Source organism: Phaenicophaeus curvirostris, chromosome 15 (assembly GCF_032191515.1).
Source record: "Phaenicophaeus curvirostris isolate KB17595 chromosome 15, BPBGC_Pcur_1.0, whole genome shotgun sequence".
NCBI classification, from domain to species: Eukaryota; Metazoa; Chordata; class Aves; order Cuculiformes; family Cuculidae; genus Phaenicophaeus; species Phaenicophaeus curvirostris.
Genome location: NC_091406.1, coordinates 18,365,946 through 18,381,834, shown reverse-complemented (window position 1 = coordinate 18,381,834; position 15,889 = coordinate 18,365,946). Strand labels below are relative to the sequence as shown.

The following is a 15,889-nucleotide window of genomic DNA, read 5'->3' as shown; positions in this document are numbered from 1 at the left end:
CCCCAAGGCGTGGAAAGTGGAATTGGTATTGTGCTTGTGCTGCTCTGGAGGCAGAGGGCTCTGGTCACGTCCATAAGCCCTGCAGGAAGCACGGGTCAGAAAGGAGATGGACTCAGGAGCAGCAGAAAGCGAGCGTGCAGCGGTGTCCGAAGGGTGAGCATTCCCTGCTAGGCATGAAGCACTGGCCATGGCCACCTCATCGAGGGACCTCAAAGGGACACTTGGTGTCTGGCCTTTGCAAAGGAGGTCATGGCACCACAGCTACCAGTGGCACAGCGCCCCTCTCCCAAAACCCCTTTCAAGGAGAAGACATGTTGGGAAGGAGCCTCTGAGCTCCTGAACACCAGAGGAAGCCGATGCTGAGCTGGGCAGGTGGGGTGGGCTGTTGGGCATCTCTTGCTGCTGATGTTGGGGGACTCCTCCAGGCAACCGGGTCGGATGCACTGTTGGGGAAAGGCACAGAGAGGGGTGAGTCAAAGGGTGGAATAGTGCAAGGGAATCTTTCCAGCAATGTTGGGAATGCAAGGATATGAAGAGTAGGGTAGAATCAAAGAATGGTTTGGGTTGGAAAGGACCTCAAAGCCCATCCATTTCCAACCCCCTGCCATGGGCACGGACACCTCCCACTGGATCAGGTTGCTCAAAACCCCATCCAGCCTGGTCTTGAACACCTCCAGGGATGGGGCAGCCACCACTGCTCTGGGAACCTGAGCCAGGATCTCACCAACCTCATCACGAAGAATTTCTTCCTAATGTCTAAACTAAATCTTTCCCCTTCCAATTTAAAGCTATTCCCACTTGTGCTGCTACTCCATGCCCTTGTAAAAAGTCCCTCCCCAGCTTTCCTGGAGCCCCTTCAAGTACTGGAAGCTGCTCTAAAGTCTCCTCAAAGCCAGGTTGAACAACCCCAACTTTCAACCTGTCCTTGTATGGGAGGTTCTCCAGTCCTCAGATCATCTCCATGGGCTCTTCTGGACCCATTCCAACAGCTGCATATCCTTCTTTTGTTGGGGAGTGGATAGGATAGGATAGGATAGGATAGGATAGGATAGGATAGGATAGGATAGGATAGGATAGGATAGGATAGGATAGGATAGGATAGAAACTGGGATGTTGGGACATGCTATCCAAATAGCTGCACTGTTAGGATGTAGTGAAGAGGGAACAGCCCATGGAAAAGTAGTGCCTGGAGGAAGCAGCACTGCAGGGGAGTGGTATCTGGAGGGAACAGCGCTGTAAAACATGGTACCTGGAGGAAATGGCACCATTAGAGCAGCAGTGCCTGAAGGGAAGAGAGCAGCGGGGGAAGGCAGTACCTGGAGGGAGCAGCAGCTCAGAACATGGCACCTGGAGAACGTGGCACCATGGGGGACCAGTACCTGTAGGCAGCTGCGCTGTGGGGAAATGGGGCTTCCTGGGAATGGTGCTGCGGGAGAGCGGCACTTGTAGAGAGCAGCGCCGCGGGAGAGTGGTACCTTTGGTAACTGCGCAATGGGGGACGCTACCTGTAGGGAACAGCGCTCTAGGGGAATGATGCCTATAGGTAGTCACGCTGTAGGGGAGTGGTACCTGTAGAGAAGAGGAGAATGGTACCCATCAGCAGCACCGAGGTAGGGGAATGGTGCCTGTAGGGAACAGCGCTGGAGGCAATGGTACCTGTAGACATGAGCACTCCAGGGAGTGGCACCTGGAGGGAGCTATGGTGCAGGAGAACAGCACCAGTGGGCTACGGTGGAGGAGGGAGATGGTGTCTGCTCTAAGGAGCTGCGCTGTAGAGCTTTGGAAAGGGCAGCGCCAGGGAGGTTGTTTCCATCACACAGATGCTGTAAGGGCAGGCACGTAGGGCAATGCTGCTGGGATGTGGTGGAGGTCACTGCTGTAAGGGGTGTCCCAGGAGCTGTCTGCAGAGCCCTGAGGGCTTGCAGTGGGAGAAAGGGTGTTTCCAGGTGTCCACACCATGGCAACAGAGGTGGTAAAGCTACCAGTTGGATATACTGCATCCTTCCCTGGCTGAAAGACAGCTGTTCTGAAAGAAAACCCTTACTCCCCAGCCCTTCGTTTGTGGTGTGGGTTATGCTTCACCCTTCCACCCCCTGTCTGGGGCTAGAAGAGGTACAGGGCTTTGGGTCTCTGAACAGCGGTAGCTGATTGAAACCAGTGGCCAATGTTCTCCATCTCACCACATAGGCAAGATGAGTCTTTCTGATCTAACACTTCAGGAAGGCATCCTGCTTTGCCTCCAAGTTGCTCTCCCCACACTGTCATATTCCACATTTTGCTCTACCACTGAACCTCCCCGCTCTCTCCTTGCATGCTGTGCTTCCCTCCTCCTCCCTTCCAGGCTTCTCTGCACCCTCTGCTGTGTCACGTCCCCACAGTCCCACCTCTTGCCTTCCCTGAGCTGCTCCTCTACACCCTCTCACCCGCAAGTTCTGGCCTCCTGTGCTGCATCATCTCCCAGCACCGCGCACGACGCGTACGGTGCTGATGTGTAATGCAAATGGAAGACGAGGAGAACCAAACCAGGCTGCACTTGATGTATATGGTGGCAAAAATAAACACTGGTTGAGGCTGGCTTTCAGCCTCTGCTTGAAGCCACCTGGCTTGCAGTAGCCAAGTGAACCTCTGTACATCTCCTGCAGGAGGTGGAGGTGCCTGCTGAATGAGGTTGCCTGCTTTTGCCTCCTATTGTGCTGTCGAAATCCTCCACTAAGAGCAATAATACTCTTAGAGGAGCCCTCACAAGTGGCTGCAACAGGAGGTGTTCCTGCCCTGCATGGGGATAGAGAGAGAAAAATAATTAGCAGCAGCACCAAAATGTGCCTCTTCCCAGAGGAAGCAGCCTGGCAGAGTCTCCTTCACAAAGAGCAGAGGTGCCCTGGATGTCAGGAGATGAGAACCAGCATTGAGAACAGAGCAGTAACAGCCACACCAGCATCAAGAACAGAGCCACAGCTAGAGAGAGCCTCCCCTCCTCCAGCCAGAAAGGGCCCAGGGTGCATCTTGGTGAAACACTCCAACTGTGCCCCCTTTTCATCTGGGTAGTTCAAAGGGATGTGGCTTTTACTGTCCCCCAAATGATGCTTTTACTGTCCCAGACTCATTCTTATGCAACAGGCCCAGGCTGAGCATCCCTGGGGCTGCTAACAAGGGGATGCCAGAGGAATGCAGACCTATAGAAAAGGGGGGAACCAGAAGACTGTGAGGATTATAAGTGCCCAAACAACCCACCTGGCTGTGAAATACAGCCTTCTGGCATGGAAATGTTGATAACTGGATGGAAGGAGTGCAGCAAGAGGACAAAGCTCAGGAAAACACAGCTACATCGCTTTTATGTTGCATGGCCAGGATGCTGCGGAGGAATGAGATGCTGGAGAGGGCATGGCCATCCTCTTCGTCACCTGGGAACGTTGCTAGATCAGAGAGAGGTTCAGAGTCACAAACCTGCATTCCTGGAGTGGTGGAAGGATCTGAAATCCAGTGTGCTTTGTAAGAGGTGGGCACATCAACCCCAAGATGAGTTTTGGGCTCTGCCTCCTCACCGCAGTGCATCCAGAAATAGCACTTGACAGGCAAAATTTCCACCGATATTTACCCCCAAAGAAAGATTTTTGCTTGTCTGCGGTGACACATTGAAGTCTCTGGCCCATTGTCATGCGCTGAGAATTAGGCCATAGGGTCATGTTTGCTCTAAATCACAGCTATTCAGGAATCACACCCTGCCTTGTTCCCGGGCTCTTACAGCAGAGCTGGTTGTGCTCCCGGCACATAATATGCTTCTTTAGCAGCAGAGCTCCGATGCCAGCATCTTGAAGCAAGCGAAGGCACAACACTGGAAAAAGACTTTGGAGCCAGAAACGGGCACTAGGAAAACCAGAATAAAAGACCCTGAACACAACGTTCCTGCATGATCCTGCAATTTCTAAGCTGCCGTTGGCACGAGGAAATCACCATAACTTTATTCAGCAGAGATAGCTTTTATTTTGGCCCTGATGGTACCCTTCATAGATTCAGCAAGGCTCCTTCTGCCAGAGCAAGAAAAGGTGGCACTCGTCCACTCCCCACCCTGGGAACGTGCAGCACCAAGGCATTTCTGGAAGTGGAAATGATGACAAGCCATCCTGTTTGTCCAGGATGAAAGGAGATGAGAGACACAGTAATATTGCCTCTTGAGCAGAAGTGAAGATAATGTAACACGACCTCAAAATGGCCATTGGGGCATCCTGTAGACCTGAGATGGAGAGCTGGTGGAACATCTAGGACACAAGCTCCAGTCTGCTTTGAATTGCACAGAGCAGACGTGCAAACTGAGCTTTCTTGTCTCTAGTTTTTTATCTTGCTTTCTGCCTGGAGCTGGGAGAAAGAACTGAGGCAGCTTTCCAGGTGCTCAAGAAATAGGACAATTGGGCTGGGGCCAGCCCTGAGGGTGAACCCAAAGACCTGCACTGCCAAGCTAAGCTCTGCCGTGGCCTGTGTGGGCATCTTGTCTGCTGTGATTGCTTGGCCTTCTGCTTCTGCCCCCTGCAGCGTGAGCATGGCTGTGTCCAATGCATGAGTTCGTGTAAGCGTGTCTTGCAGTGGTGCATGAACGTGTCGGCGTGCGTCCAGCTATGCTTCATCCGTGTATGTGCTCACACTGCTCTGTGATGCTCAGCCCCAATCCCTCTGCTCAGGGTGCCACCAGCCAGCTGGCTTCAAGCTTTGCCTCAGGTTCCCATGTGAGTCCTGCAAGGGCCAGTGGGCTCCAGGGAGGCTAGCACAAGGTTGGAGAAACTAATAAGAGATGGCCAAGCAGCCTCAAGGAGGCTGGAGCAGGGTCAGGAGAAGCCAAGGGGCAGTGGGTACCAGAGGGATGCTGTGGGACTCAGTGCGATGTAGCAGGGAGGGCTGGCAGAGGCTGAAGGGTCCTGCGGGTGGGTGTGGAGGCTGGGGGCTGTGCACTGATATGACCCTCTCGTCCTTTTTCTGCTCCTCATTAGAGTCCCCTGAACGGAGCAGGCTGTGAAGGGGGTCTGCGCTGAGGTATGTCCTTATGGCTTCTGCCAGGATATCACAGCTTATGTGTGTGCCAGGGGACGGGACACAGGAGACAGCTCCCAGCATGGGAAGCACCATGGAGTGCCAGAGCCTCCACAGGAACCAGGGGGATAAACTTGGGTGCCTCAGCCCCCAGAGGAGCTGAAAACTTGGGATACAGAAACTGAGAGTTGCTTTAGGGCAAAATAAACTCACTGGTTTGCTGCTACTGTGGCCGTTTCTTCCATGCCCATCCCTTCAGCTCTCACTGATGACCCTTGTCAACCAATCTTCCTTGTACAGAGCCTTGTCCTGCAGACACATTGCTCGAGTCCCAGGGTTTCCTGTGTGTGAAAGCTGCGCCAGGGGGAATCGGGGATGCTGGTGACCAAGAGCCCCAGACTGGCAGCAGGAGGGACGTGCTGATGAGGGCAGAGCCCCAGCACGGTGTGAAACCACGGTCTGGTTTCCCTCTCAGGGCTGAGCGAGTGCCAGAAGGTCTGTCCTTTCTGGGGAGGAAGGGATTGTGTGTATCTGGTGGGAAGGGGCAGCTGTGGGGTCGTGTCCTGAACTGGTGAAAGCCCCGTGTGCCTCAAGTGCCCTGATCTCCTTAGTGTCTCCCTCCATCAGTCTGCAGGGCTGTTTGTCAGCAATGTAGTGTGGTGAGCTCCTGGGTGGAAAGATGGAGAGGGCTTCTGTGAACCAGAAGGGACGTCTGCGAGTCAGAGCAGCCTCAAGGTCATGAGCATCCCCTCCCTTAGAATCATGAAATCATTAAGGTTGGAAAAGACCTTTAAGCTCATCCAGTCCAACCATCAGCCCAACCCCTACCAAACCATGTCATGAAATGCCACATCTACATGTTTTCTCGAACCCCTCCAGGACTCCACCACTGCCCTGGGCAGCCTCTGCTAGGGCTTTCAGTAAGGACGTTTTCCCTAATATCCAATCTAAACCTCCCCTGGTGCAACTTGAGGCCATTTTCTCTCATCCTACCACTTGTCCTTGGGAGAAAAGCCCAACACCCACCTCACCACAACCTGCTTTCCTGGAGCTGCAGAGAGCAATGAGGTCTCCCCTCCAGCCTCCTCTTCTCCAGGCTAAACAGCCCCAGGTCCCTCAGCTGCTCATCCTTCAATCCAGCATCAGCACCAGGCTCATCTGCCAGCAGGTGCTTGCAGCAGAGGGTAGGGATGTGTCCTAGGCAGTGACAAGGGGCTCTATTGTGTCTCAGATCAGGGGAGATGGTGTGGGGTGGCTTTTGTCTGTGACGGTACTTGGAAGGATACATGCCTCTGCGTGGAAATGCCAAGTTTCCACCTTTGAAGCCTTGTGACAGGTTCTCCTTGTGGAATAGATGCATGACCAAGGCTCAGGAAGGTCTATTTGCATCTGGCATTCAGGGTGGCCAGTATGTGAGGACACCAGACCATGACCAGATGTAGCTGATGGCCAGAATCTTCTGGCTATGCCAGGAGCAAGGAGCTGTTGATGTCCTCAGATATGTGGCTCCCTGAGAGGCAAGTGTTTGGTGCACAGAGGCTTGGGTGCTCCTAGGGCAGTGACCTATGAGTATCAGATGCAGCCTCTCTGGGGTGGGGTGGTTTGCTGTGCTCAGAGATTTCAGGTGCTGCAGGAGACCAGCCAACATCTGAGGACTTCTAGCTGGGCTCCTGCTGGTGGGAACCTGAGGAGGCTTGCAAGTGGCTTGGCATGCCTGGTGGTGAGCAGGGCAAGGTTGCCCAAGGATGATGCTCATGTGGTTGTACCTCAGGGCAGTGAAGATCCTGGCTGTGTTTGGAGTGGTTCTTCAAGTCTCCTGTCTCTGTGCGGTGAAGCTGAGCCCAAAGGTGCTGGACCAAGGGGGTTCCTGGTGCGCAGCAGGGCCCAGGTGGCCTTGGGGTGACCAGTGTTGGCAGGCTGTCTCCTGCTCTGCAAATCCTGCTGTGGAGCTCCTCTTATGAAATGTTTCTTTCCAAAGGGAGCAGGCTCTGTGGGCTCTGCCCTCATGCTTAGACTCCCGTTTCTCTGCAGGTTCCTGCTGCAGGGAGGATGATGCTTGTCCAGCGGGAGCTGGGGTTGTGAGCTTGGACAGGAGGCAGCAGCTGCCAGGAGCATTGGGTTCCCCTGCCAGGAGCATTGGGTTCCCCTCCCAGTTCTTTGCTCCTGGGGTGGCTGTGGGTCCAGCTGCCTGGATGGCTGTGGGTCCAGCTCCTTGGCTGGCTGTGGGTCTGGCTGCCCCCTCCTCCCTAGGGTGGGGTAGGACAGAGATGTCCCAGCGCTGCTGCTCGCCCCCATGCTCCAGCCTCACATCCCAAGTTGGTGGTACCCGGGCATGCGTAACGATGTTCTCCCTTGCTTCCCCGCAGATCTCCGGCCTCTGCCCGATGTAGCCATGACTGGGACCTGTACCCGGGAGTGCACAGAGTTCGGCCACTCTGATACCTGCTGGATGCCCGGCCAGTCGTCCCCCAGCCGCAGGCCCAAGAATGCCCTCAAACTCTCCACTTTTGTGCCTTACCAAGACAGAGGGAGTCAAGAGCAAGTCGGGAATGGCAGCCCCAGACTCTCAGAAGAGCGCAGCACCAAAATGGCCAACCTCCGCCTGCTCCCCACGTACAGTGCCTTCTCCAATAGTAGCCATGAGCCCTGCAAGGACTCTCCCATGGAGGAAATTCCTCTCACCCAGACCTCGGACTTCCAACCAGCCACCACCCCATCATCCCAGACCACCAAGAGGGAGATCTACCTGTGAGGCTGGGCGTGAGGGGCAGGGAGCAGCCGAGCTGCTGAGGCCAGTGTCGAGGAACAGTTGAAATGGCAACGCTTTATAGCTCTGGCCGGTTCTCCAGGCGGTGGGCTCAGCGGACAGGGCGAGGCAGGGATGGGAGGAGCGCCTTTTTAATCCTTTTGTTTTCCCCCCAGGGCCAGGGGATGGGTGGGAAGGATGAAGGCATCCCAACCCCAATTTCCAAGCACTTGCTGGGTGCATGACTCCGAACTGCTGCGTCGCTGGGGAGGGCTGGGCAGGCTCCTGGTGCGGAGGGCACGGCTGGGGAGAAGGGCTTACGTACCAAAGGTCCATGCAGAGCTGGTAGAGTTCCTGGGGCATAGGAAAAGGGGTGTCCCCGTGCACGGGGAGTGAGCTGCCTGTCTCTTTGCTGTAGACTCCTGTAAATACGAATCTTAGGAATGACATTCAAGTCCTGCCTGATTGAAACTTTTACTTGTCCTTGAAACAAAAGACATTTAAACAAACAAACAAAAAAAAAACCAGGAAAAAAATCAAACAAAAAAAAAAGGAAAAAAAAAAAGGAAAAAAAAAAGGAAAACAAACCAGAAACAAACCACAGGGAGCAAGTTCCAGCTGTGAATGGTTTGCTGCGTGGAAGAGCCCACAGGAGCGCAGCGTCCGGCCCACACTCATGTTCTATATTGTAAATAGAGATGTGAACAGTCCCTGAAACAGCAGCTGGGAGCTGGAGGAGAGGGGCAGCGTCCTAGCTGGACTGTAGGAACTTTGCTGTTTTTCAGCCAGGCTCTCTTTCTGAACGTTGTCACTGTGCCCACAAGCTGCAGGGTCCCTAGGGACTGCCCAGTGCCATAGCGGGGGCTGCGTTGGGGGGCGGGGGGGTACTGGTGGTGACCCTGTGCCCGGCGGGTGGAGCAGGGATGGGGACGCCCTCAGTCAAGGGACCGGCTGGGTCCGGAGAAGCCCTCAGTCTGACTCCACTGGCAGGGAGGTCGTCATCGGCTGTGGTGGCTCAGCCCATCGCCTCGTGCCTCCTCCGGGGCAGGGGATGCCCATGAGGCCGGCTGCGCCAATGCCTTCGACCTCCATCCCGTCCGCCTGTAAAGCCACCATTGCCTTTGTGAGGAGGAGCTTTGTCTCAGGGTCACACCGGGGGCTGCCGAGCCCCTGCCCGCTGGAGTCCCGCTGCTCTTAGGCCACAGGGCCACTCTCACGGGATCCGGCTTTCTCTTCCATTGTCAAAGGTCAACCAGTCTCCCTGGGGGTCCCTGCCGCCCTGGCATCCTCGGTGCCCAACCGGGGTGATGCCACATAGGTGGCGGGGAGAGGACCCCCTGCCCCTCGAGGGACTCCCTGGGGGGATGCCTGGGCGCTTTCCTGAGCCTCTTTGCTCCTGCGGGAGCCGGGGCACAGTCCTGTTTCGTGGGGCTCCCTGTGCACCTCTGGCAGGAGGGGTCCAGGGGACTTACGCCTCATTCCTGGGTAGCCCTTCCCGGTCCTTTCCTGCTGGGATGCGGGGAGGGGCTGTGCTGCACCATTGTTCTTCCCGTACTTGCGCGCGTGCGTCGGTTGTCTTCATCTCTGGGATCTTTCTTAGGGAGCGAGACCAGTGGTAGCTGCAGGACAATTCCCCCCCACTGCTCATCTTCAGTCCATCACCGCAGGGCTCCCGGGTGGCGCTGCTGGCGTGGGGACACAGCAGGGACGAGGCACCCCAGCCACTGCGGGTCAGAGACTGCCCTGCCATCGCTGTAGTGCCTGTCGGGGTGCAGCACGCCAGGACCCCCCTCTTCCCCCCCTGCCCATTTTCCTCTGTCCCTCCAACATCCCTTTCTCTGAGCAGCTCCTCTCCCTTTGCTTTGGCAGCAGTGGCAAGACGCGGCTCCGCTTGACGTGAGGGGACGCAGTGTGAGCCGAGCCCGGGTGACACGGGAAGGGTGGCAGAAGGCACCTGCTCGCCCCCCCTCCTCCTGTGCCCCAGCCTCGCTCCTCGCCTTCCCCGGATGGCACCATGGCCACGCTGCGTCGCCTGCAGCCCCGGCACCTCGAGGTGCCTCCTGGAGGAGGCAGGACCCTCCTCCCAGCCTCCTGCTGCTGCTCCCTTCGGAACAGGCGTGATGTCCACCCGCCAGTCCGGGCGTCCCTGCTCTCCCCTTGCCCGCCGTGGCCGCCCAACAGGGCCCACGTTCCCCTGGCCTGGCTGCCTGAGCAGGTCACGCTCCTGAACTTGTTTTTATTGTAGCTCTGTAGTTTCAGGGCCAAACTGGGCAGAATGTGCAATTTGGCCGCGCTGGCCAGGATCTTTGACTCCACTGCCAACTCGGCTGCTCACGCCTCCCCTCGGCTCAGGCAGTGGCAGTGTCCGGTTCCCCTCTTGGGGACCCCCCAGGAGAGCGATGGAGGCACATTTGAGGGGTGCTTGTCCAAGAGCGGCTTCCCCCAGCCCCTCGCCGGCGGGTGGGCTCCCTGCCTTCTGCTCGGGGTCACCAGAGGGGCCTTGAAGCTCAAAGCCCTGTGGCTGGGGGTCCTGTCCTGTCTCCTGGAGCATCTGGTGATGTTCTCAGTGTGAGTGTGGTGCGAGGGGAGAGGAGGGGCTGAAGGGTAGGAGGGATGGGTGCTGGGGATGAGTCTCGGGGGGGAGGTGAAGATGGGGTCGTCAAGGGATGGGTGCTGGGAATGAGACTCGTTGGGGAGAGCAGAGGGGGTCCCCAGGGAGTGGGAGGGATGGGTGTTGGTGGTGAGCCTTGCGGGGGGTGCACAGAGGGATGGTGGAGCTGGGTTTTGGAGGGGAGCACATCCTAGGGATGGAGGGGGGAGCATGGAGGAGGTGAGGGATTTTTAGGGAAGAACAGAAGGGGTGGTGGGAGTGGGTCCTCAGTGGGGTACAAAGGGGTGGGAGGCTGTGTGGGGTGCAGCACGGATGGGTCTCTGGGGTGGAGAAGACACTGGACATCGGTCCTGGGAGAGGGGGAACTGGGGATTTGTTCCTGGGGTTGAAGTTTAGTGTCCTTGGGGATCAGTCCTGGGGAGGGCGAAGAAGAAGAGGTGCTGTCGGAAAGAAGCTCATTTGCACAATTCTAAGCCAGAAGGATAAAGCCTCCGTGCACGTGGGGATGGGGGAAGCTCCCCACGGGCTCCAGTCTAGACAAGCACAGGGAAGAGGAGGGGGGTTCACTGCCCCTGGGGAGGGGGGTTCACTGTATCTCACACTGCACTAGGACAAGCCAGGGGTAAAACCAAAGGTGGGAGCCAGGGAGCAGGCGGGCTGCGTGGGAAGGATCTAAGCGACCCCTTTGTAGCTCTTCGGTGTTGGTTCTATTTATACGAGATTTCATTTCCTTGCTTGTGATGCCTTGTTTTTTGTACAGTTTTATGTACATGCAGGTGTAGCTTTTCTAAAGGAGAAATCCTATGGCAGAGTAAAGTACCCAACTATTTTTCAGATGGTGACCTATGTCTAAGGCAACGCCTCTTGCTAAGGTTGTATTGCTCTCAATGTGTGATGCATTTCCCTGTGCGGAGAAGGCTTTGGGCCTTGGGCTTGGTTTTCCCCAGGCGCTGTGAGCACAACTGATTCCCTTGTAATTCTTTCTGTTCAGAGCAGTGAGCATGACACCGTCGTGATTCCCCTTTCCGTTCTCTCCTGTTCTGTTTGTTTGCTGAGCTGTCAGATGACCAACTCCATTGTAATTAGCCCTTCCTAAAGCTTTACAATAAAAGTGTGAAAACCCGGGTGGCTGTGCCTGAGGGATTCTTCGTGGGGTCACATTCTCAGGGAAAGAAGCACATGGAGGCAGACAAGAGCCTTGGTGGTTGTGGGGACACTTCTGCTGTTCTCCTCCAGGTGCAAGGAGCCCTAGCATGGTTGGTCTTGTCTCCCTGCTCCTGTTTTGCAGCTTAAGGATGTTTCTGCACAGGACAGGTAAGATCAGAGAATCATGGAATGGTTTAGGTTGGAAACAACCTCAAAGCCCATCCGGTTCCAACCTCCTGCCATGGGCAGGGACACCTCCCACTGGATCAGGTTACTCCAAGCCCCATCCAACCTGGCCTGGAACACCTCCAGGGATGGGGCAGCCACCACTGCTCTGGGCAACCTGGGCCAGGGCCTCCCCATCCACACAGGAAAACATTTCTCCTAACATCTCACTTCAATCTCCCCTCTTTCAGCTTAAAAGATAACCCCATGAAGCACTTTGCCACAGACTGACCTCCTTTATTTCAAACTAAGATGTTTCAGTGAAGACATCATCCCCAAGGTTTCCCGCTCTTGTGCTTGTCATCAGCTAAGGTGGGACCAGCTCCAGACTCTCTCCCACCTCTATCACCGCTCCTTGGAGACCTGATGCCATTTCTCATCTCCTTTACGATGCATGGGTGATTTTTTTTAGGTCATTTAGACCCTTTGGAAATGTTGGTCCACTTCAAAACAGGGCACGTTTGCTGCTGCTTCCAACCACAGCAGCAGGGAGCCCCCTCAGCCATGGCTGGTGTGTTTTTCTGCTTGTCTCTGCATCAGCCTCCACTAGGAAAGATCAATAGCTGTATTGGGTAGTTTCTTAGCTCAGAAGAGAGCTGCTTCACTCACTAGTGTGGTTACATACAGGTGCTACATGTCTCAGCTGTGTTGGACTCGCATGCAGCAACACATCCTTTTCTTTGCTGGGCTGCAGGCACTGGGCTTGCCATGGTCTTAGCGTGGCTCTCACCCCCAGCATGGAAGACAACAGGTGTCCCTGAGAAGAAAAAGTTTCCAAGTGAATATGTAGACCACCATCACCTTGATGTGGGTTTGTAGAGTCTCCTTTTCTACCATCTCCTGCTCCCTGAGCTCTCCTCTGGGCCATGCAGAGGGGAAGTGATGACCCCCACTCCCAAGAGATCATGTCCTCATGGGTGAAGGGTTGGGGGCACTCAGCGGCCCCTCTATGCAGGCACTTGTCAGCTCCGCAGCAGGGATGAGTCTCCAGGCATCCTAGGGAACCAAGTGGCCTTGCTGTGTGCTTGATGCCCACCAGAAAGAGGATCTGAGTGTTGATGATGCAGGAGGAGGATCTGGGTGTTGATGATGATGCCAGACTCCCACAGCTGGCACAGTGAGGGCAGGTAGCACCCATGCAGAGACGCCACCACCCACTACCCGCAGGATAACCAGAATCATCAAAGAGTGTCTTTCTTAGCGGAGACATTCCCAAGGATCTCCCTGCCCCTCCTGCACAAGCCTGGCCTACAGTTGCTCCTCACACTCCCTCCTCCTCCTCCTCAGTCAACCCAGGCTGTGCAGCTCCCCTGTGCTTCCTCCTCCTCCTCTGTTTTACCCTTCTCTACCCTCCTAGTTGCTCTCTACAACTACCTGAAATGAGGTTGTGGAGAGGAGGGAGCTGGGCTCTTCTCCCAAGTGACAGGGGACAGGACGAGAGGGAATGGCCTCAAGCTCCACCAGGGGAGGTTCAGGCTGAACATTAGGAAAAAATTTTTCACTGAAAGGGTCATTGGGTGCTGGCAGAGGCTGCCCAGGGAGGGGGTTGAGTCACCTTCCCTGGAGGGGTTTAAGGGATGGATGGACAGGGTGCTGAGGGACATGGTTTAGTGATTGATGGGAATGGTTGGACTCGATAATCTGGTGGGTCTTTTCCAACCTAGTGATTCTATGATTCCCTCCATGCCCCAATCCACCCACTCCTCCACCCCCTCAGCTTGCCTCTCCTCCCCTGTGCTCCTGCCCAGCATCCCTCCCCTCAACCCACCCCAGTGCCGCAAGCCTTCCCAGTCTCCTGGCACAGCCCTGAGCATCACATCCAGCCAGCTATGAACTGGTCTGGAAACTGTTTGGTTTCCATGGCAGCACACATCGATTACCAGGGTGGGAAGGGACTTTGTGGATGCTGCTGGTGAGGATGCTGCTGCTGCCTGGCACGTCTTGGGGTTTGGACACAAGGCTCCCTGGTCACTAGTGCCCTCAGGGTGGGTTTCAGTGCCCAGTGAGACCCACAGGTGGACATAGGGGTATCCTCCAGCCCAGAAGAATCCTACAGGACTGAGCCTCACAAGCTATGGAAATGGAGTGCAGTGATGTGGCTTTGGTGTCCCTGCTGAGTTCGCTGGTCCTTGGAGGTTTGCACAGCCTGGGGTTCTGCAAGGATCATTCCCAGCCTGAGGTGGAGGAGGTGGGAAGCCGCTCCTCATGCCCGCTCCTTGGCAGCCTCCCCTGGGATAGGGGCATCCGCAAAGACGGGTGGTGGTCTGACCAGCTGGAGGTGGGGATGGTGTGTGAAGGCAGACGGGCTGGGCAAGCAACTGCTCACTGCACGAGCCTTTGTCTGACCTGGCTTTTTTGAGTACATCTGGTTTAATAGGGTCCTCGGCTTACAGCAAGAACTGGGAATGTGCCAGACCAGCGACATCCATTTTGATGGCAAACTTAATTCTCCTGTCTCCTGAGGGCCTGACCTTGCAGCTTCAGCTGTCTGGCTGCCCACACGGACCTGGCAGATTCATTTTCAGTGTTTGCATGGTCAAGTGGATGGATGAGGTCTGAGATCCCTTTCTGGCTCTAACCAGGAGTGACCAGGTGCAGTGGTATCATCTTCTTCAGGGAGATTACTGCTCCTCAGGCTTTCTGCCAGTGTAGCTTTGCTCAGGAAAAGATACCATGAAGCTTAAAGTGGTGCAGTCAGTAACCTCAGAAAACCCGTGCTTGGTTCCTTGTCTCAGTTTCTCACTTATAGAGTAAAGGGCGTTTCTGCAAGCTGGAAACTGGGAACCAGGCAGAAATCTCAGAAATGCGCTGTTCTGGGATGGTTCCTTGGCCAAGCGGATCTGGTAGGAGGACAAGTGAGCCAGGAGAGCTCTGCACAGAGCTGGATGGAGACAGTGAAGTCCCACCAGGATGGTTTTCTTGCTCAGGCGAGCAAGGGAAGAGCACAGCCTGCATTGTGATGGTGCTGAGATGATGCCCTCCTGGCATGGAGCAGGGTGCTGGGCAACTGCTGTGTCAGCCTGATGCTCAGGGTAGATGTTCCAAGGAAGTTGAAAGCAGCTGAAGAGCTGACACCATCTTTCCTGGAGGGGAATGTGTTTCATACCTTGATGCCCACAGTCAGCTATGGGGTCTCAAGAGCCAGGCTGGCCATGGAGAAGGCAGGGGTGGGGTCCAATAAACGCATGGTGAGATTCTATGAAGAACAGAACCCACCATGCAGGAGGAGCAGGACCATGGTACAAGGAAGCTGCAAAGCCCTCCTTCCCTGGCCAGCTGTGGGCTTCAGGGAGGTTGCTCATGCCCTGCTCATCTCTCCTGTGTGCAGCCATTAATAGGATGAGCAGGGTTGCTTCTGCTCTCGGCGGCCAAGGAACCTGGCCCTGCATATGTTGTGGTGGCCTCTGGGGGAGATTGGATATTGTGCTCCAGAAGAAGCCGCTGTAATCGCCCAGAGGATGATTGGGATTTGCAAGCCGCTCAGGGGAGGCTGCGGGGCCCAGCCCCAGGCAGTTTGCTGCAGTGGCTAGGGTTGTCTGGCACTATGATGAAGGGGATTAGGAGATTTAGAGCAAGCCCAGCCCCCTCTCCAGGGGGTTCTCCAACTGAAACCCCAGCAGAATCCGTAGCTCAGTTTATTCCCATAGGGAGATTGATAGAGAGCAGGTGGGGTGCTGCTAACTGCAGCTAATCGAAGAGCAGGAGCTTTTCCCCCTCTCCTAGCAGGGAATTGGCATCGCCCAAGACACAGAGAGTCTATCAGATAGTTTCCTTCGAGGCCAGATGATTGCCCTCCAGCAGCTTTCACCCCACATGCTCTTCCCACCCTCTGTTTGAGCTGATCCCAGCCCCCCTGCAGTGCTGCGAACACCCTTTAGCCTGGTATGAACCTCTGAGCTCCTGTGCCGGGATGGCCTGGCACCGTGTTTTAATCACACAAGGAGGCACAGTTGGTTGGACCCCACTCTTCTGCCCCATCTGCTCGTGGTTGTTGCAGAGCTGAGCCTGGCCCGCATGAAGGCAGACAGTCTCTCAACAAGGGAGCGCTTGTGGGGGCTTAGTGCAACCACACCTAATGGGATTAGCACAAATGGGAGCCACGCTCTGTTCCAGCGGAGAGGAAAGGATTCCTGCCCTCCCTC

The 15,889-nt window shown here is 55.7% G+C and overlaps 1 protein-coding gene across 2 annotated transcripts in view; it reads left to right on the top strand.

Moving 5' to 3' along the window:
* PCDH1 (protocadherin 1) overlaps positions 1-10,403 on the top strand; it is a 65,254-nt gene extending 54,851 nt beyond the window's left edge. The window contains exons 5-6 of one of the 2 annotated variants that reach the window (XM_069869608.1): positions 4,980-5,022; positions 7,386-7,518. In XM_069869608.1, coding sequence (XP_069725709.1) covers positions 4,980-5,005 — 26 coding nt within the window. In that variant the 3' untranslated portion in view covers positions 5,006-5,022; positions 7,386-7,518. Of the gene's footprint in view, positions 1-4,979; positions 5,023-7,385 lie in introns of both variants that reach the window. The other variant, XM_069869606.1, reaches the window with a different exon arrangement.
* The last annotated feature ends 5,486 nt before the right edge of the window (positions 10,404-15,889 follow it).